General features: G+C 41.5%; 1 protein-coding gene across 1 annotated transcript in view; it reads left to right on the forward strand.

The window, feature by feature from the left end:
• The first annotated feature begins 6,516 nt into the window (after window positions 1-6,516).
• LOC111953238 (WW domain-containing adapter protein with coiled-coil) overlaps window positions 6,517-22,288 on the forward strand; it is a 65,447-nt gene continuing 49,675 nt past the window's right edge. The window contains exons 1-4 of the mRNA XM_023972380.2: window positions 6,517-6,734; window positions 6,927-6,960; window positions 7,813-8,005; window positions 18,011-18,105. Of these exons, the coding sequence (XP_023828148.1) occupies window positions 6,694-6,734; window positions 6,927-6,960; window positions 7,813-8,005; window positions 18,011-18,105 (363 nt within the window). The 5' untranslated portion in view covers window positions 6,517-6,693. The remainder of the gene's footprint in view (window positions 6,735-6,926; window positions 6,961-7,812; window positions 8,006-18,010; window positions 18,106-22,288) is intronic.

Consider the following 22,288-nt stretch of genomic DNA (forward strand, 5'->3'; position numbering starts at 1 on the left):
CACGAGAATTTCACAAAGAAACGCCCAGTCCCAAACTCGTTCAATTAATCTCTTCTTTGATTGGCTGGTATTCCCATTTAGGGTATTGCCAGTTGTTGATCTTCACATTTCCATAGATCCCCTTTTGTAACATTATTTGAAAAAGAGAAGAACTGAATTCAAATGTATTTATAGACTATGGCAATAATAGATCATTTGGATATTCACCATGTTTACATTAAGGTATAGTAAAAACGATTTATAAAGACTTTATAAATACAAACAATATTCAGACAGTACCAGTCAAAAGTTTGAACACACCTACTCATTCAAAGGTTTATCTATATTTTTACTATTTTCTACATTGTAGAATAATAGTGAAGACATCTAAACTATGAAATAACACATATGGAATCATGTAGTAACCAACAAAAACTGTTAAACAAATCTAAATATGTTTTATATTTTAGATTCTTCAAAGTAGCCACCCTTTGCCTTGATGATAGCTTTGCACACTCTTGGCATTCTTTCAACCAGCTTCATGAGGTAATCACCTGGAATACATTTCAATTAACAGGTGTGCCTTGTTAAAAGTTAATTTGTGGAATTTCTTTCCTTCTTAATGTGTTTGAGCCAATCAGTTGTGTTGTGATAAGGTAGGGGTGGTATACAGAAGATAGCCCTATTTGGTAAAAGACCAAGTCCATATTATGGCAAGAACAGCTCAAATAAGCAGAGAATCGACAGTCCATCATTACTTTAAGACATGAAGGTCAGTTAATGCGGAAAATGTCAAGAAATGCAGTCACAAAAACCATCAAGCGCTATGATGAAACTGGTTCTCATAAGGACCGCCACAGGAAAGGAAGACCCAGAGTTACCTCTGCTGCAGAGGATAAGTTCATTAGAGTTGCCAGCCTCAAAAATTGCAGCCCAAATAAATGCTTCACAGAGTTCAAGTAACAGATGCATCTTAACATCAACTGTTCAGAGGAGACTGTGTGAATCAGGCCTTCATGGTCGAATTGCTGCAAAGAAACCACTACTAAAGGACACCGATAAGAAGAAGAGACTTGCTTGGGCCAAGAAACATGAGCAATGGACATTAGACCGATGGAAATCTGTCCTTTGGTCTCATGAGTCCAAATGTGAGATTTTTGGTTCCAACTACTGTTAAGAGTAGGTGAGACGCAGAGTAGGTGAACTGGTGATCTCCACGTGTGTTTCCCACTGTGAAGCATGGTTGAAGAGGTGTGATGGTTTCGGGGTGCTTTGCTGGTGACACTGTCTGTGATTGATTTAGAATTCAAGGCACACTTAACCAGCATGGCTACCACAGCATTCTGCAGCGATACGCCATCCCATCTGGTTTGCGCTTAGTGGGACTATCATTTCTTTTTCAACAGGACAATGACCCAACACACCTCCAGCTGGTGTAAGGGCTATTTGACCAAGAAGGAGAGTGATGGAGTGCTGCATCAGATGGCCTGGCCTCCACAATCACCCGACCTCAAAACAATTGAGATTGCTTGGGAAATGTTGAATTGAAAGGAAAAGTGAAGGCAAAGCAGCCAACAAGTGCTCTGCATATGTGGGAACTCCTTCAAGACTGTTGGGAAAGCAATCCAGGTGAAGCTGGTTGAGAGAATGCCAAGAGTGTGCAAAGCTGTCATCAAGGCAAAGGGTGGCTACTTTGAAGAATCGAAAATCGAAAATATATTTAGCTTTGTTTCACACTTTTTTGGTTACTACATGATTCCATATGTGTTATTTCATAGTGTTGATGTCTTCACTATTATTCTACAATTTAGAAAATAGTAAAAATAAAGAATTCCCTGGAATGAGTAGGTGTGTCCAAACTTTTGACTGGTACTGTAAATTCAACCTTTTGGCAGGTATCTCGCTCCATAGACTTGCTTCCATTCAGCCAGAAGAGCATTGGTGAGGTCGGGCACTGATGTTGGGCGGTTAGGCCTGGCTCGCAGTCTGTGTTCCAATTCATCCCAAAGGTGTTAGATGGGGTTGAGGTCAGGGCTCTATGCAGGCCAGTCAAGTTCTTCCACACCGATCTCGACAAACCGTTTCTGTATGAACCTCGCTTTGTGCATGAGGGAATTGTAATGCTGAAACAGGAAAGGGCCTACCCCAAACTGTTGCCACAAAGTTGGAAGCACAGAATCGTCTAGAATGTCATTGTATGCTGTAGCATTAAGATTTCCCATCACTGGAACGTAGGGGCCTAGCCCGAACCATGAAAAACAGCCACAGACCATTATTCCTCCTCCACNTCCAATTCATCCCAAAGGTGTTCGATGGGTTTGAGGTCAGGGCTCTGTGCAGGCCAGTCAAGTTCTTCCACACCGATCTCAACAAACCATTTCTGTATGGATCTCGCTTTGTGCATGGGGGCATTATCATGCTGAAACATGAAAGGGCTTTCCCAAACTGTTGCCACAAAGTTGGAAGCACAGAATCAACTAGAATGTAATTGTATGCTGTAGCATTAAGATTTCCCATCACTGGAACGTAGGGGCCTAGCCCGAACCATGAAAAACAGCCACAGACCATTATTCCTCCTCCACCAAACTTTACAGTTTGCACTATGCATTGGAGCAGGTAGCGTTCTCCTGGCATCCGCCAAACCCAGATTCATCTGTCGGACTGCCAAATGGTGAAGCGTGATTCATCATTCCAGAGAACGCGTCCAGTGGCGACAAACTTTACACCCCTCCAGCTGACGCTTTGCATTGCGCATGGTGATCTTAGGCTTGTGTGCAGCTGCTCGCCCATGGAAATCCATTTCATGAAGCTCCCAATTAACAATTATTGTGCTGACGTTCCTTCCAGAGGCAGTTTGGAACTCGGTAGTAAGTGTTGCAACTGAGGACAGATGATTTTTACGTGCTATGCGCTTGTGTAGCCTACCACTTCACGGCTGTTTAGGAGCCTTTGTTGCTCCTAAACATTTCCACTTCACAATAACAGCATTTACAGTTGACCGGGGCGGCTCTAACAGGGCAGAAATTTGACTAACTGACTTGTTGGAAAGGGGACATCCGGAGAAGAAGGTTGACATTTTACAAGGGCCTAACCAATTGTGTTTTTTTGTTTTTCTTTGGGTTGTTTGTAACTTATTTTTTATACTGATTTTGTGCTGTTACCGTCTCTTATGACCGGAAATAACTTCTGGACAACAGAACTGCGATTACTCAGCACGAACTGGCAAAATATTTTTTTTTCCTTTAATAACGAGTCCGACGAGATCGACGTGAATGACATACTGCTTTCCCGGGAACAGGCCCAGATCCCTGTCATTTGCATGAAGAGAAGGCGGAGAAAAAGGGGCCGGAGCGCGGGCTGCCTTCTGAGAATTCATAGGCGATCGAATAAACCCTCACTGCCTTCCATTCTGCTAGCAAATGTGCAATCTTTGGAAAATAAAATCGATGACCTACGTGGAAGATTATACAACCAATAGGACATTCCAAATTGTATTTTTTTTTGTTTCACGGAGTCGTGACTGAACGACGATATTATCAACACACAGCTGGCTGGTTATACGCTGTATCGACAGGATAGAACAGCGGCGTCTGGTAAGACAAGGGCCGGGGGACAATGTATTTTTGTAAACAACAGCTGGTGCATGATATCTAAGGAAGTGTCGAGGTTTTGCTTGCCTGAGGTAGAGTATCTCATGATAAGCTGTAGACCAGCTGTAGACCACCTATCTACCTAGAGATTTTTCATCTGTATTTTTCGTAGCTGTCTACATACCACCACAGACCAATGCTGGCACTAAGACTGCACTCAATGAGCTGTATTCCGCCATAAGCAAACAGGAAAACGCTCACCCAGAAGCAGCGCTCCTAGTGGCCGGGGACTTTAATGTAGGGAAACTTAAATCCATCTTACCAAATTTCTATCAGCATGTTAAATGTGCAACCAGAGGGGAAAAAAACTCTGGACCACCATTACTCCACACACAGAGATGCATACAAAGCTCTCCCTTGCCCTCCATTTGGCAAATCTGACCATAATTCTATCCTCCTGATTCCTGCTTACAAGCAAAAATTAAAGCAGGAAGCACCAGTGACTCGATCACTAAAATAGTGGTCAGATGAAGCAGATGCTAAGCTACAGGACTGTTTTGCAAGCACAGACTAGAAAATGTTCTGGGATTCCTCCGATGGCATTGAAGAGTACACCACATCAGTCATTGGCTTCATCAATAAGTGCATCGATGACGTCGTCCCCACAGTGACCGTACGTACATACCCCATTCAGAAGCCATGGATTACAGGCAACATCCGCACTGAGCTAAAAGCTAGAGCTGCCGCTTTCACGGAGTGGGACTCTAACCCGGAAGCTTATAAGAAATCCCGCTATGCCCTCCGACGAACCATCAAACAAGCAAAGTGTCAATGCAGGACTAAGATCGAATGGTACTACTCTGATGCTCGTCCGATGTGGCAGGGCTTGCAAACCATTACAGATGACAAAGGGAAGCACAGCCGAGGGCTGCCCAGTGACGCGAGCCTACCAGACGAGTTAACTACCTCTATGCTCGCTTTGAGGCAAATACCACGCTCTCCACAGCCGATGTGAGTAAGACCTTTAAAAGGTTAACATTCACAGGGCCGCAGGGCCAGACAGATTACCAGGACGTGTACTGCGAGCATGCGTTGACCAACTGGCAAGTGCCTTTACTGACATTTTCAACCTCTCCCTGTCCGAGTCTGTAATACCAACATGTTTCAAGCAGACCACCATAGTCCCTGTGCCCAAGAACACTCAGGTAACCTGCCTAAATGACTGCCGACCCGTAGCACTCACGTCTGTAGCCATGAAGTACTTTGAAAGGCTGGTCATGGCTCACATCAATACCATTATCCCAGAAATCCTAGACCCACTCCAATTTGCATGCCGCACTAACAGATCCACAGATGATGCAATCTCTATTGTATTCCACACGGCCCTTTCCCATCTGGACAAAAGGAACACTATGTGAGAATGCTATTCATTGACTACAGCTCAGCGTTCAGCAACATAGTGCCCTCAAAGCTCATCACTAAGCTAAGGACCCTGGGACCAAACACCTCCTGCAACTGGATCCTAGACTTCCTGACGGGCCAACCCCGGGTGGTAAGAGTATGTAAAAATAACATACGCTACGCTGATCCTCAACACAGGGGCCCCTCAGGGGTGCGTGCTCAGTCCCCTACTGTACTCCCTGTTCACTCAGTCCCCTACTGTTCACCCTGTTCACCCTACTGTACTCCCTGTTCGAAAGGTGATTTGATAGTTTCTGATCTACCCCCTGGGAAAGACCTCACCTTTAATGATTTTATTTGTTAAGCATCTTGAAATGCATTTGTTGTAAGAAATGTGCCATATAAATAGTTTGATTGATTGGCTGATGACAACATTGGTTCCTACCATTAACAACTACACAATACAATGTTTATTTATTCATGACACAAACATTCTTTAGTTTCTCAATAAACACTTGTAAATCGTCATTAATTTAGCTTTTATCACTCAATTTGTCATAATTTACACACACATGTCACCAAACTAAGTAGCCTATTTATTTGTAGGATGTACAAAGCAATTATAGTTGCCTCTCCTTTTAGGCTTTTCAATTATTAAAGTGTAGCTAATAATGCAACATCATGTTGAATTTGTTTTAACTCCTGTGAAATGTATAACGGTTGTCTTAAAAGGCAATAAAGCATTGCAAGAGTCTACTATCAGCTTGTTTCTGAAATTCACAAAGAAAGCTCCATAATGGGACTTCCTGACCAATAGTGGAAATCCATTGTGCACCAAAGTGCTGATGGACATAGCTTCTTTTGTCCATGGCCAGTCGGCTTTCTTTTTCATTCTGACCATGCTCACAATATGTAAATGACCATATCTCCACCAATCTGTTCAGACTAGGATATGTTTATTTCGCAGAAGGTTTACTTTGCAGGCAGCATCAGACAGGTTGCTTGAAGAGTGTGACACTGTGCAGCTCTCTCGTGATGCCTCCTCCCTCCTGTGTCAGCTAGCCAAGTGAGGACGTYGGGCGTATGGATTCACATATGAGCTAAATCTGTATCAGACCTGGGTTTCTTATTGAAATGGAAATTAGATTTGACAAAGAAGTACAGTACACGACATACAATATAATCAAAATATGTGTTAATGCACTTCCACAAATACCCAGCAGGTAGCACAAGAGATCCATAATAGAACCAGGGAGATTGTTTTGAGTTCATACTCGAACTACTAGATTACCTACCAAGTACTCTGAGAGTGTATTTGTGAAAAAATGTGACAGACATGCTGGTAGGTAATAAACCTATTTTGCTGCATGAAAATGCCACTGAAGTGTGCTGTTCTAAAGTAATCCGTGTTGTTGTTTTTCTGAACAACTTTGCAGCGTCTCAAAAAAAATCGGCAACCGGATGATGGCAGCCGAGTTTAGCTCCGCAGTGTCCCGGATGTAGTAGTGGGAGGGGGGACCTGCAGGCTGAGCTTCACCTTTCGGTAGATAGGGGCATAGCTAGTTGGTGTGCGCGCGAGTGGGAGATGGACCGAGAGCGTTCTTCCGATTAGCAACTGAAATACTCAGAACTATTAAAATAATATAACCGGTTGCTGAAACAAAAAGAAAACATAACTTAGTCCATCTTTCACATCCAATCCACACACACTAACACGGCATTGATGGTAATGTATGCAAGGAAACAACCGAGACTCAGCGATGGGTAAACAGCTCTAACGTTACTTCTATTCAGTTTTTTCTTCTCAGTTTTGACAATCCGCCATTTTTATTGCAATAAAAATAAGTAGAAACTTATGGAAGCTATTCAGCTGTTGCAGATTATTGAACTGTTTTTTTTGTTTTTTCATTGATGTTTGAGATCATCTTTACAACCTGTTTCTTCTTAATTTTTTAGGTGCAACGACCGAAGGGATTCACAGCCCTACCAGGTACTTGTTAGCTAGCAACAAATAAGATTAAAATGGATACTCTAGTGCAGGCTTCTTGAGTACTACAGGCCTCGGTGCGGAAAATCGCAAAGTAGCGAATTTCCTTTGGGTTTGAACAAAAAACAATGCCGTATGTTGGTTAACATTACCATTATGTCTGGTAGATTGTATAAATAATTTAAACGTCGAATTTTGCTTTGTGAACACATTTGCTAGCGAGTTTTATTGGAACCCATAGTTAACTATAATTCCGGCCTATTCGTAATGTCAGTTTGCGCGATATAAGATTAAGGAGCAAACTTCAGAAAAATAAATGTAGTTAACTAAATAACCTCCATGTTGGTAACATCCAAATAGTATAATAAATTAGGTTTTCTTTGCAATTTTAAGAATTAACGTTAGTAGCTAGCTATATATGGTCGGCATTAACGCTAACTAATGTTAGCTAACGTTATATGATAAGACAGAAAAACACTTGAATAAGCTGTCTACCACATCTATTGATTTCAAAATGTGGCGTTACACCCCACGTTTAGTTTGAGTCTTACATGCGCAGGGTTTAGGTAATCAATTGTCAATGCCCATCCATGGAGCCAATAGCTTGTGACGTAGCCACAGCTGATCTAGCTAACTACAAGATTAAGTCACGACTTTTTAGAATTTGCAAGACATTGTAAACACATTTTCATGGCATGCATATTATTTGGCTGCATAATTTTGGGGCTAACAAGCTTTTGTGCTATGCAACTTGTAATGATATCACAGACACTTAGTCAGACGTCTAGATTCAGCTCGAGCATTTCGAATCGATCGCCGTTCCAGAATCTATTGATGTTTGATTTGTGTTTTCAGACTCTCAAGTACTCATCGAAGAGTCACCCCGGTGGTGATCACCGCCATGACAAGATGCGAGACACCGCAGATGCCACTCCGCCATGTAAAATGCTTCGGCGATCTGACAGTCCTGACAACAAACACATTGACAGCACGGGGCATGGCAGGGCAAAGGCAGTCCACGTGCAGCGGGCCAGAGAGAGGGATGGAGGTGAGAAATGTATATAAGATAAAAAAAACTTTAAAAAAACTGTTCAAGTAGCTAACCACCAGTGTCTTACTTAGTTTCTCCCTATGCTAATTTTACTACTGACATGTATTCTTCATTCATTTGTTAAGCTGTATGGTGTAGGCCGAGTCAGAAATATTGCGTTGCTAAGATCAAGCATACATGTAAGTCGCTCTGAGTGTCTGTCTGCTAAATGACTAAAATTTGAATGTAAACAGTACTTTCTCTCAAATTATGTTGCCATTATAGATCTGAAGCACAAGGCAACAGCTCTGTCTAGTAGTGTTTGGTCACATGCCTTAAATCTATCTTTAAAGATGCACTATGCAGAAATGGCTCCACCATATCCTGGTTGCTAAAATTCCATTAGTTTGCCTAATTTCAGTTTGTGACAAAACAAGCAGTCATTGTGTAGAGCATAATTGAACCATCTAAACCGCTGTGAATTATATTTTCCAAAACAAACATTTTTGTATATTCAGCTGTTTGAAGCTTGTGTACAAAACCGAAAGTAAAAGACAAAAATGAAACTTCTGAACGGGAGGCATAGAAATAGCACATAGATGGTTTAATGACACACTTATTGGAAGTGAAAGACTGCACAGTGTCTCATATGTGCTGCTTAGTATACCTATAAGACAGTGACGAAATCAAGTCCAGCATATTAGCCAGGACAACACATGTAATAAATCATGGCAGAGGTGTAAACCATAAGACTGATCATCTAACAAATCAGAAGTGTCTGTCTAAACCCAGAATCATATTCTTATCCTCTCGCTTCTCCTGTTTTCTGAGTTTGGGCTCTGAATGAGGATCATTATCCCTGGTATTTTGATCTTGAATTGAACACTTAAGTTACTCTACCTTCTGCATTGTCAAACAGTAGTCGGATGGCACTCTCTAGGATAGGTAAGACTAGACAATATTCTGAGTGCTGTGGTGAAACTAAACAATTATGTCAGATTCATGAAAAGTAGCTAGCTGGCGGAAGCCAGCTCTGTAAAGTGCATCTCCTTCTTGAACTAGCACTTCATTCCACTGTCTCCACTAGTCAGCCTGCTCATTGTACACTGAGACACTCATATGCTTACCTAAAACTGTGTTTTGAATATGGTTACCAGTTGTGCCTTGTTACTGATTTTATGTGATATCTGTTAGCATTGTGTTTTTCATTCAAATTCTAAATATGTCCATTACCAACAATTAGCAAATGCACACTATTAATATTATGACTAGTTTTGTCAACTATTAGCCTCTATTTGGATGTAGCCTCTTTAACCATTGACCAAACTGCTAATGTGTCATTGTAATATTCTTTTAAGAATAGTATTCACACACCAACTTTGGAGACTTGGTCATGAGATAATAGCATTATAGTGCTCAACCTTCATTTCCCATTATACTGTACTTCTGGTCTGCTCTGTACCTGGTTAAGTCTAGCTGTGCATTATTTAAGCCTATTTACTGGCAGTGTGTTTGCCTATTTCTTGCAGGGCCTAAAATGAACACCTGTACAAATGCGGGTAGATTTTGTCATTGGCGGGTAAGATGTCTATTTCACCTACCACGTTGGTTGCATTTCACTCTAATTTGTGAATACACATAAATGCTGCAGTAGCGGTTTTCAAAGTATTTCTGCGGCCTTGTTTCATAGCTGGTAAATTAATTGCTCAAAGAACTACTATAGCCTATCCACCTGGCGCTGCAACACTGCCTGGCTTGGGTCTGTGCGCATGTGAAGAGCTGAGTGAAGGATACATTTTTAGAAGCGCTGCGCAGAGGTACAAAAGTTGGTCTAATTTACTTGTCTACTGAAGTGAGACTGCCCTTGTGTTTCTTGGCTATTTACATTGTTTTGTTAACAAGCTAGGTTTTCAATGTTAAAGTTTCAACTGTTAGGGAAGAGAAGACGACTCAGGCACAAACATGACATTTCCTCAGTAACCTCCCACCCTTAAAGGTGCAGGTGAAATGTTTGTTTCTGTGATCTTTTGGTTAACTTCTTAGTGATCCCTTCACGCGCCAATCCCATTAACGGGATTGATTTGACAACACCCAGTGAAATAGCACCGCGCCAAATTCAAAAACAGATATTCATAATAATTCATAAATCATACAAGTGTTATACACCGGTTTAAAGATGAACTTGTTAATCCAGCCACAGTGTCCGATTTCAAAAAGGCTTTACGGCGAAAGCAAACCATGCTATTATCTGAGGACAGCACCCCATCAAACATACACATGAAAATCATAATTCAACCCGCCAGGCACAACACAAAAGTCAGAAATAACATATAATTCATGCCTTACCTTTGAAGATCTTCTTTTGTTGGCACTGCAATATGTCCATTAAACATCACAAATTGTCCTTTTGTTCGATTAATTCTGTCGTTATATCCCCAAAATGTCAATTTATTTGGCGGGTTTGATTCTGAAAATACACTGGTTCCAACTCACGCAACATGACTACAAAGCATCTAATAAGTTACCTGTAAACTTGATCCAGACATTTCATACAACTTTCCTAGTACAACTTTAGGTATTTTTTTAACGGGATAAACTGCGTTCAATAGCGGATAAAAACAAAGTGGAGCTTTCAGGTCACGCGCCTCTAACAAACAGTACACTTCACTCGACCCTCATTCTGAACTGCCTTAATTTCTCAAAGGAAAAACATCAACCAATTTCTAAAGACTGTTGACATCCAGTGGAAGTGATAGGAACTGCAAGCAAGTGCCTTAGAAATCCAGATCTCCATAGAAAACACATTGAAAAGAGAGTGACCTCAATTTTTTTTCCCCTGGATGGTTTGTCCTCGGGGTTTRGTCTGCCAAATAAGTTCTGTTGTACTCACAGACATCATTCAAACAGTTTTAGAAACTTCAGAGTGTCTTCTATCCAAATCTACTAATACTATGCATATCCTAGGCCTGAGTAGCAGGCAGTTTACTTTGGGCACACTTTTCATCCGGATGTGAAAATAGTGCCCCCTAGCCTTAAAAAGTTTCATTTAAGATTCAGGTCACAAATTAAACAATATACCACGTTACTTCTTACTAGTAGCACATTTGTTTTAGAAAAATTACTAAGCATGTTCATCTAGTTTTTGTTGGTGCAGTTTTAAGGAAAAAAATCTGTTTTGTTTGGGGGAAAAGATATGAGTGTCTGGTAGGTTTTGAAATCTACCTGCCACTGGCTGGTGGACCAAAAATACATTTTTAGGCCCTGATTTCTTGGCTTTGGTCACTATCCAAAATGGCTCTTTTTCCCTGCCCTGACTGGAAATCGGTCGTTGTTTTGTCTTGACCCACAATGAGAATGGCATAACCAATCTAACCTAGCCAGACATGTATGAACAGTGAAATACCAGTGTATAGATTTGTTTACTTCAATATCATGCTGAACATCTGTGGCACATACGCTATATGCAAGGGACATCTGGGCCTACATTCATCAAGCGTGTCCGATTAGGAGTGCTGGCCTAGAATCGGGTCTCTCCTGTCCATGTAATTTTCGTCATTACGATCTAAAAGGCAAAACTTATTGTGTATCACTCTTCTGAGATACTTTATACAGGCCCTGAATTAAGCCCCCCTCTAAGTCAGTGCACACTGAGTTCTTGCCTGTACCATACACTGTAAATACTACACAGAAGGAAGCATGCCTAATTACATATGATTAAATGAATGACTGTGGTTGGCTCATCATACACTGAACAAAATTATAAATGCAACATTTTAAATTGTTGGTCCCATGTTTCATGAGCTGAAATAAAAGATCCCAGAAATGTTCCATATGCACAAAAAGCTTATTTCTCAAATTGTGCACATCCCTGTTACATGCTGACCGGACACGTCGCGTGCGCGAGCGTCGCAAAATAAATGTAGAAATCCATGTTATTCAATTATTGCACCCACACTGCTCGCGCGCGCCAACGAGCATCTGCGTTGCCAAGGGCTAAAATAGAAGTCATTACTATTTCTGATGCAGATCGCACTGCAAGTCCTGCCTCTCCCATCTCCTCATTGGCTTATAGAAGCAGGTACCCACGTGCCATCTCCTCATTGGTTATACCCACGTGGGTGATTGAAAGATGAACTGTTTTGCCGGTCGTCGTGGTAATACTATGAAAGTTTAGATGCCAATCACCATATAAGTTGAAAAATGAAAAAGCCTGGAAGGAGGAGAGAACTAGAAACTATTCGGTTGACCTTTTTATGTGTTGATTAATTGTCGGAGTAGAGGACCTTGTGCATTTCAGGTAAAATAACAACTATGTTTATATCCCAGGACAAATTAGCTAGCAACAGCAAGCTAGCTAAATAGGACAAATTAGCTAGCATGTGCAAGCTAGCTAGCTATATTGCCATACATGTTTAATGGTTTTCAACCTGTCCCCAAATTAATGTAATTGGTTCAGAGTTTGTTTTGATATTTTAACCTGTGTGTCGTGATCGCGTTTGGTGTGGGGGGACAAAATAAATTTATGCATGCGTGCAGCCGATTTGGGTTCCGTGTCAGTGAGCATTTCTCCTTTGCCAAGATAACCCAGATTTGGCATATCAAGAAGCTGATTAAACAGCATGACCATTACACGGTGCACCTTGTGCTGAGGACAATAAAAGGCCATTCTAAAATGTGCAGTTTTGTCTCTCAATACTGTCCTGTGTGGCTCAGTTGGTAGAACATTACATTTACATTTACATTTAAGTCATTTAGCAGACGCTCTTATCCAGAGCGACTTACAAATTGGTGCATTCACCTTATGACATCCACATGGCACTTGCAATGCAAGGCTTGTGGGTTCGATTCCCACGGGTGACCAGTGCAAACAAAAATATGGAAATGTATGCACTCACTACTACTAAGTCACTCTGGATAAGAGCATCTGCTAAATGACTAAAATGTAAATGTAATGCCACAGATGTRTCAAGTTTTGAGTGTGTAATTGGCATGCTGACTGCAAGAATGTCCTCCAGAGTTGTTGCCAGAGGATTGAATGTTAGTTTCTCTACAAACATCGTTTTAGAGAATTTGGCAGTACGTCCAACCGGCCTCACAACCGCTTTCTAGGGTTAAAGTGTGGTGTGGGCAAGCGGTTTACTGATGTCAGCTTTATGAACAGGGTGTCCCATGGTGGGGTTATGGTATGGGCAGGCATAAGCTATGGACAACAAACATGATTGCATTTTATCGATGCACGTTTGAATGCACAAAAACACCGTGATGCGATCCTAAGGCCCATTTTCTTTAAACGTACCCGACCAATAGATGCATATCTGTATTCCCAGTCATGTGAAATCCATAGATAAAGGCCTAATGAATTTATTTCAATTGACTGATTTCCTCATGAACTGTAACTCAAATAAAACAATTTCATTGATTTTACTATGTTCAGTATATTTATTCTAGGTTAAACATGCCTCTGCCATGACATACAAACTCATCCTGTGATATACTCACTTTACTCCCAAGGCCCCTCGAAACTCTCTAGGCCTGTTGCGAGATTTTTTTTTTAAAGGTGTGAGTAATTCTGACAAGTGCTAGGAAATGGCAGTGAATTTCTGATTTGATCCGCTTAAATTATACATGCATTCTTTCCCCAATCTCACTGTTGGTAGGAGCTAACTAGCGTTCACCCCATACTGTTACCAGGGGCTGCAACCAAAAGTATATTCTTGTAAACTATGGAGCGATATGGGATTGGCAAAGCTTTTCAGCTTGCAGGCAGATGCTGGAATAAGTTTGAGTGACAGTGAGTGCTTTGCATAGGCCCTTTGTTTTTTATTTTTTTTGTTTTTTGAAACTAGAAAAAAATGCCTAGAACGTAAAATAACGTTATTAGCCAGTTTCCATGTTTTTAAAATAACGGTTCTGTTCCGGGACAGTATGGATCACTTTCGTTCCGTTTCTGTTCCTTGAAATTTTTTGTTATTGTCCTGTTTGTTGGTTCTGTTCCCTGAACCGGTTCCAACCCCTGATTGGCCCTGTGTGTTGCAGCCTGCCACCCCTTCTATCATTTTCCATCATGCCATATAACAAACAATAGTTGGCCACAGCACCTAGGCCTACAGCATGGGATGAGGAGTTAACTTGTAGGGCTAGGGCCCTATTAGTATGCTTTTAAAATGTAGAAATACTTGAAATCGCTCATCTGACATGACATAATTGTTAAAAGCAATGCAATGGCAAGCTTGCTAAAAAACTATTTAGTAATGTCAGCTCAATGATCACTTCAATGAAGTAAAGATGCATGTTAGGAGTATTCGAACCGTGCCAAAGTTGGTAGATCTAGATGTTGACAGCTACTTATTGCCCCATAGTCTCTTTCATGCACAGTGACCATAGTCTCTTTCATGCACAGTGACCACAAACTAAGCCTCAATGTTCTGTTTTTCTTGTCAGCCATGAGGTTTTCAGACTTGTAATGCAGTTTCACCATCTTCAGGGGAGCATAATGAAATCCTTGTCAGTGTAAATAGTCTAGTTCAGCAGTCTTATGGCTTGGGGGTGAAGCTGTTATGGAGCCTTTTGGTCCTAGACTTGGCTCTCCGGTACCGCTTGCTGTGCGGTAGCAGAGAAAGCAGTCTATGGCTTCGGTGACTGGAGTCTCTGGCAATTTTTGGGGCTTTCCTCTGACACTGCCTAGTATATAGGTCCTGGATGGCAGGAAGCTTGGCCCCAGTGATGTACTGGGCCGTACGCACAACCCTCTGTGGTGCCTTACGGTCAGATGCCGAGCAGTTGCCATACCAGGTGGGGATGCAACCAGTCAGGATGCTCTCGGTGGTGCAGCTATAGAAACTTTTGAGTATCTGGGCACCCATGCCTAATCTTTTCAGTCTCCAGGGAGGAAAAGGTGTTGTGCCCTCTTCACGACTGACCATGATAGTTCGTTGGTGATGTGGACACCAAGGAACTTGAAACTCTCGACCCTCTCCACTACAGCCCCGTCGATGTTAATGGGGGAATGTTCGGCCCGCCTTTTCCTGTAGTCCACGATCAGCTCCTTTGTGTTGCTCACATTGAGGGAGAGGTTGTAGTCCTGGCACCACACTGCCAGGTCTCTGACCTCCCTATAGGCTGTCTCATCGACGTCGGTGATCAGGCCTACCACTGTTGTCGTCAGCAAACTTAATGTTGTTGGAGTCGTGTTTGGCCACGCAGTCGTGGGGGAACAGGGAGTACAGGAGGGAACTAAGTACATACCCCTGAGGGGCCATATGGTGTTGATTGCTGAGCTGTAGTCAATGAACAGCATTCTCACATAGGTGTTCCTTTTGTCCAGGTGGGAAAGGGCAGTGTAGAGTGCGATTGAGATTGCATCATCTGTGGATCTGTTGGGGCGGTATGCGATTTGGAGTGGGTCAGGGAATCTGGGGGGATGCTGTTGATGTCAGCCATGACCAACCTTTCAAAGCACTTCATGGCAACTGATGTGAGTGATAAGTTGTAATCATTTAGGCAGGTTACCTTCGCTTCCTTGGGCACAGGGACTATGGTGGTCTGCTTGAAACATGTAGGTATTACAGATGTCAGGGAGAGGTTGAAAATGTCAGTGAAGACACTTGCCAGTTGGTCCGCGCATGCTTTGAGTACACGTCTTGGTAATCCGTCAGGCCCTGCGGCTTTGTGGATGTTGACCTGTTTAAAGGTCTTGCTCACATTGGCTACCGAGAGCATTATCACACAGTCGTCCAGAACTGATGGTGCTCTCGTGCATGCTTCGGTGTTGCTTGCCTCAAAGCGAGCATAAAAGGCATTTAGCTCGTCTTGTAGGCTTGCATCACTGTGCAGCTCGCGTCTGTGTTTCCCTTTGTAGTCAGTAATAGTTTAAGCCCTGTCACATCCAAAGAGTATTAGAGCCAGTGTAGTATAATTCAATCTTAGTCCTGTATTGACACTTTGCTTGTTTGATGGTTCGTCTGAGGGCATAGCAGGATTTATTATAAGCGTCCGGATTAGTGTCCCGCTCCTTGAAAGCGGCAGCTCTAGCCTTTAGCACGATGCGGATGTTGCCTGTAATCCATGGCTTCTGGTTGGGGTATGCACGTACATACAGTCACTGTGGGGATGACAAACTTCTACATGTGGGCTTTGTATTTATTTATTTTTTTAAATATTTTTTTTACTGTTTCCAAATGCTCTGTGTTGCCAACGTGGTTGTTGAAATATACATTCTTACCCGCCAATGACAAAATATACCCGCATTTGGCGGGTGTTAATTTCCAACCTTGAGAATGTTCACATGATGGTTTTGCCTGGACAGAATAAAAAAAACATGCAAAATGTAACTCGAGCCCATGGCAGCAGGATGGTCCGGTTATGGAGCCGAAAGACATCAGAGCTTGTATTCAGAGTGTCTGAAACTAGGAGAGATGATCTAAGATCAGGTCCTCCCTGTCCATCTAATCTTATTCATTATCTAAAAAAAATTATCCTAAAACCGTACTCTTCCTCTAAGAGCCATAGGGCTCTGGCCAAAAGTAGTGCCCCACATAGGTAATAGGGTGCAATTTTGGACAAAACCATTGACCTTTAGGAGTTATCCCTTCAAGTTAAGCGCTTTTCAGCATCCCCTATTATTCTCACTCTCAAATGTCCACTGTTGATACTGCTGTCAGTACAGAGATGCCACAGCTAATCGGTCCTCTGGGCTGAAGCTTGCCTTTTTGTMTCCATCGATATTGGAGTATTTGTGACATAGCTACTTCCTCCACCTGCTGCGTTTGGTGATGCTATGTCCCTGTCCCAAATGGCTCCCTATTCCCTATATAGTGCACTACCTTTGATCAGAGCCCTATGGTCTCTGGTCAAAAGTAGTGCGCTAAATAGGAATTAGGATACCCTAGGTTCCCTTAGGCTTCTGCTTCTGACTCACACCTGCCGCATGGGACAGGGAGCTCTCTCACTGACACACACACACACAACAACCTTCCTCCTCCAWCTGGGCCTGCAGCCACAAGCAATATGGCCCACTCAGTGTAAACGCACAATTGTATCTGCATCACAAGGAATAAACTTATGAGATACAGCAAACACTATCTATCTGCTTGTGACAAGTCTTTTTTATTTGGCATTGGTTTCCAGTAAAACACTGTTAAACATAAAGTTTAACTTTTGAATTTGTGAATTGGAAATATGTGTATTTCTGGCAAGTCAGTTTTCCTCTAACTGTGTTTTGGATTTGCAAGCCAGTGCTGTGTTTGATAAGCTACATATTAAAGTAGCCTAGTAATTTAAATAGTTTACCTTCACAAATTTTGATTAGCTGAGTGCCTCTGTCAATCTCTGGATGTTAGCCTGTAAACTACTTCACCTCTGCCTCTTTAGTTTCAAACCTATGTCAATACAACTAGGCAATCAGTATTTGTTCTCAAAAGTTTATAAAAATGGATTTAGTTACATCATTCCAAGACAATTGCAATTCACCACTAAAAAAGGTCAATTTGTAGCCTCACTTAGGGTATAACACAAATGTTCTGTGTAACATTTTTTTATTTCCCTTGTCAAATGTTTAACTGTGACCTTTCCTTGATGCTTATCTGATTTTGGGGATGCCTCTGAGGTCTAGCTGCTAGTTAAAATTCTTCTAGAAATAGATTGGCAGATTCAGTTGTGCATTAACAATGTTTCATCAGTAACTTTTTTTTGAGAAGTGGTTTACTTGTAAGGTGAATCTGCGTAATATTTATGCCCCAAAATAAATACTGCAGTGCAGTTTTGATTCCAATTGAGGCACTGGTTTCTTCTTCTGATGGTAGTTGGATGCACTTATCAGTCAGCGATGATACTTATTAGGCCGATGTCTGGCTGACGTATGCTAAGCTTACCAAAAAAGTAAGGCTACCTTGAGACAATGTATTATCTTGAGTTTCTGTTACAGACTGAATTGGACAAATGGAAGGACTTTATTGTTCCAAATCTAGCAATTTGATACTTGCCTGTTGGTTGAATAAAAACCATCTACTTTTTTGTTCTTTCTAGGGACCAGTTATTCTCCACAGGAAAATTCACACAACCACAGCACCCATCATAGCAGCTCCAATTCACATTCGAACCCCAGCAAGACATCAGACGCAGTAAGTATATTACACGCTTACCACCTCTGTGTTGTTTGTTAAAGCATGGTGGACTGGACAATGTCCCAATCTCTCCTTTCCTCTGAAGTGTACACTTGTTCACTTCCCTGCGTGGATTTGAAAGGAAATTATTGGTTTTAAGAAATAAGCTGCAAACTCCCTTTAGCAGATGCCTACAATAGTCCAATGATTTGACATTTGTGGGAAGGAGTGTACAAGTGCACACGTTTCCCTTATCATTTGCTGAACATCTTTAATGTGCTAAATGCGTCAGTCTGTCTCTTTTGAGTGGGACTCTACAGCCAGACACTGGACCAGACCAGGGTTCGTATGTGTCAAGCATTTTAGACAGGGTCCAACATAAACTATTGTATGCTGGCCTGTGGCCTGGGAATAACATGTTGGGCCAGTGGTTCTTGTCAGTCACTGGCTTGTCCAGGCCAGTAAATTCTCAGCACATTTTGCATTCCAGTTTGACATTTACCTGCTCTGTCACAGTCTGCCATCTGAAAACCATTGAAGACCACATGCTGAAAAGTCATACTATTTGTATTTGAGCAATATGATTGGGTGGTAAAGCACCACTCTCATAACTTCTTGTTCTCAAGCAGTACATTGCCAGGTGATGCGCCCACGAGCTGTGCAGAGCAAAAAGAAGCACTCATCAATACACCCGCTGATCTTATTTTATTTAGGTGAACATACTCGCAATAGGCTGGCTACTATTGATTGTTTGCAAAAAAGTGTATTGATATCTCTTTTGAAATGCAGATGTCTCTTTAAAGGGGCAGCGTCTTATTCTTAAAATGTGACTCGTTTCAGGAAACTAGGCATATGTCGCGTGTCACTACTTCATAAGAGAGCCATTTGAGAGTCTATGTTATTAATCAAAATGTGTTTTTGGGCAGAAATGCCTTCTGGAACATGTGAACTTTCATGTGCCTTAACAGACTTGTATGCCATCTGTAAATACGATTGCAATTAAATTACGAGCCTAGTTGGTTTAGCCACAGAAAAAGGCAGCAACCTTCCTGCTAGCCATGATTGGTTGAGATAATGAGTGGGCTGGACATGCTGAGAGAGGAGTTCAGATTGGTCTGCCATATAGCACGCTTCTGTCTATTTGAGCTGGTCAGTATATGTAGGTAATCCTGTCTAACGCGGCTTAAAAATATATATATATGTATCACGTCAGTGTTGCTCTCCACTTTCTGGAGGACCGAGTTTTGAAATCAGTGGAATTCGAGWATGATGGCTAAGGAGATGGCGAAAACACCTGTCTCCGAATTACATCTTCAAACTAAGGGCAACCATGGCATCTGTGACAGGCAGAGGCGTCCATCCATGATAGTCTAGCTAGCGGCATTTTCCGATATTACACGTTTCTAATTTTGACAGTCGTTTTCATTTCAAGTTGGTGTACTGTTAGCTGGCTCTCAAGCTAACGTTACGTGTATGATATTATTTGTATCTCAGAGCCATTTGCTTTGCTAGTTATAGCCTAATGCTAGCTAGCTAACATTGAACCTGGTTGGTTAGCTWCCTGCAGATTTATGCAGGGTAGTAACATTATGAGTTGCGATTATGGTTCATTGTTTACCTAGCTAGATACATGTTTCAACAAAAGACTCCAAGTAACCATTTCAATAGAATGTCAATACGTCAACTGTTGCTAGACATAGCCAGAGCAAATTTATCAGCTATCTACTCTGATTTCAGAGCACTCTCGTCTTAGTGTGCCAGAGCGCAGAATAACTGACGAATTTATGAACGGTCAACGCCCGTTGAATATGGCCAGTGTCAGTAAACGTTGGCAAGAAAGCGCAAATTGTTGCCAGCAGCACAGTTGCAATCACCAATGCTCTGGATAACATAAAAACAGCCTAACCAGCACTGCGAGGGCAAGTAAAATGGTCAGTGAACGGTTCTCTCACGTTAGCCAGTTAGCTTGAATTGCTTGACTGTTGTTTGGACAGAACGCTCGGCTCAACCCTTGAAGAGAGATGGTTGGGGCTAAAGCAACTTTTACTGCCTCAGAAACCCGGATCCGGGAGCACCCCCCACCCCCCCCACACTGATTAGCATAGCTTCACAAGTAAATAGTAGCATCTAAATATCATTAAATCACAAGTCCAAGACACCAGATGAAAGATACAGATCTTGTGAATAAACCCATCATTTCTGTTTTTTAAAATGTTTTACAGGGAAGACACTATGTAAATCTATTAGCTAACCACGTTAGCAAAATACACCATTTTTCTTTGTCCACCATTTTTTCTCAACACCACTAGCTATCACCAATTCGGCCAAATAAAGATATTGATAGCCACTAACCAAGAAAAAACCTCATCAGATGACAGTCTGATAACATATTTATGGTATAGGATAGGTTTTGTTAGAAAAATGTGCATATTTCAGGTAGAAGTTTACATCACAGTTTACAATTGCACCCACCATCACAACTCGACTAGAATTACTACAGAGAGCAACGTGTATGACCAATTTACTCATCATAAAACATTTCATAAAAATAGACAAAGCATAGCAATGGAAAGACACAGATCTTGTGATTTCAGACAATATTTCAGATTTTCTAAGCGTTTTACAGCGAAAACACAATAAATCGTTATATTAGCATACCACATGTGCAAACGTCACCCCAGCATGAATTCAAGCCAAAGGGAGCGATATCGTTATCATCGCCAAAAGATATAAATTTTTTCACTAACCTTTTCAGAATTCTTCCGATGACAATCCTGGAACATCATATTACAACATACATATATTGTTTGTTCGAAAATGTGCATATTTAGCCATAAAAAAACGTGGTTATACAATGAAAATAGTAGCAAATCAAGCCTCAACATGTCGGACGCCATCTTTCATAGTGATCTAGTTTAATCGAAAGCTAATCATATACTTGACTAAAAAATACAGGGTTGACAGGAATCGAAAGACAAATTAGTTCTTAATGCAATCGCTGATTTACAATTCTAAAATTATCCTTACTGTGCAATACAGGGTTCGCCAAGCGAAGCTATAGCAAACAAAATGGCGGAATATGCGTTTAAAATATTTCGACAGAACAACGATTTATCATATTAAATATTTCTTACTATGAGGTGATTTTCCATCAGATTCTTGGGCAATGTATCCTTTCTTGGGTCTAATCTTCTTTTGGTCGAAAGATGTCCTCTGTCCGTCGAAATGCCCACTAACGTTCGACCGGGACCCCGAAACGTGCCCAAAGCTTCAAAGAGCATCACATAGAAATTCCTCAAAATCGCACTAAACGGATATAAATTGCTATAAAACGGTTTAAATTAACTACGTTATGATGTTTCTAACTCCTATATCGAATTAAATTACAGACATTTCACGTTGATAACCGAGCCTATGAAAATGGCATCCCGAGGTCCTCTTCTGCGTAATGGTCAGAGTCGAAAGGGGGGCTACCCTCACTCCTTGGCCTTTTATAACCTCTGAGAGCTACGCAAAAAGCCCATTCCACTTCTCATTGGTTACTGACATCCAGGGGAAGGCGGGTGCAGTTCATGTCGTTCCATAGGATACACACAGACCTTAAAAACTGATCTGAAACCAGAGCTTCGCTCTCAGACCTTCGCACTATCTGTCATGGATTTCGCTGTAGAAAGAGTTCTGGGTCACCCACAGACATAATTCCAACGGTTTATGAAACTAGAGAGTGTTTTCTATCCAATAMAATTTATAATATGCATATTGTACGAGCAAGAATTGAGCACGAGGCAGTTTAATTTGGCGACACCCAGAAAAAATAAATGCTAACTGCTCCCCCTATTGACAAAAGGTTAAGAGGATGTGAACGATGCTGAATGGGTGTAGACAAAGAAGGGTTCTCCAGTAGTACTAGTAGTAGTACCAAAACATTCAAAGGGCATTTTCTCAAAAGTGAGGTTACAAGTTTATCAACTTTAAAAGCAGAATTACTTTCCCATTGTTCCTCAAATGCAGTGCATGATATACTATTTTGTAGCTCTGTCTCTGCTTTTATCCAATGTAAAAAAACACCACTTCAAATTTTGCTACAAGACCAAATCAAGGCGGTCGGTCGCAAATGACATATTATACAAACAAAAATGAATGCTATTAATACAGTGCAATATTAAAGAATGAATTAATGTCTCAAATTGCTAAATTATAT

Source organism: Salvelinus sp. IW2-2015, linkage group LG27 (assembly GCF_002910315.2).
Source record: "Salvelinus sp. IW2-2015 linkage group LG27, ASM291031v2, whole genome shotgun sequence".
In the NCBI taxonomy this organism is placed as follows: domain Eukaryota; kingdom Metazoa; phylum Chordata; class Actinopteri; order Salmoniformes; family Salmonidae; genus Salvelinus; species Salvelinus sp. IW2-2015.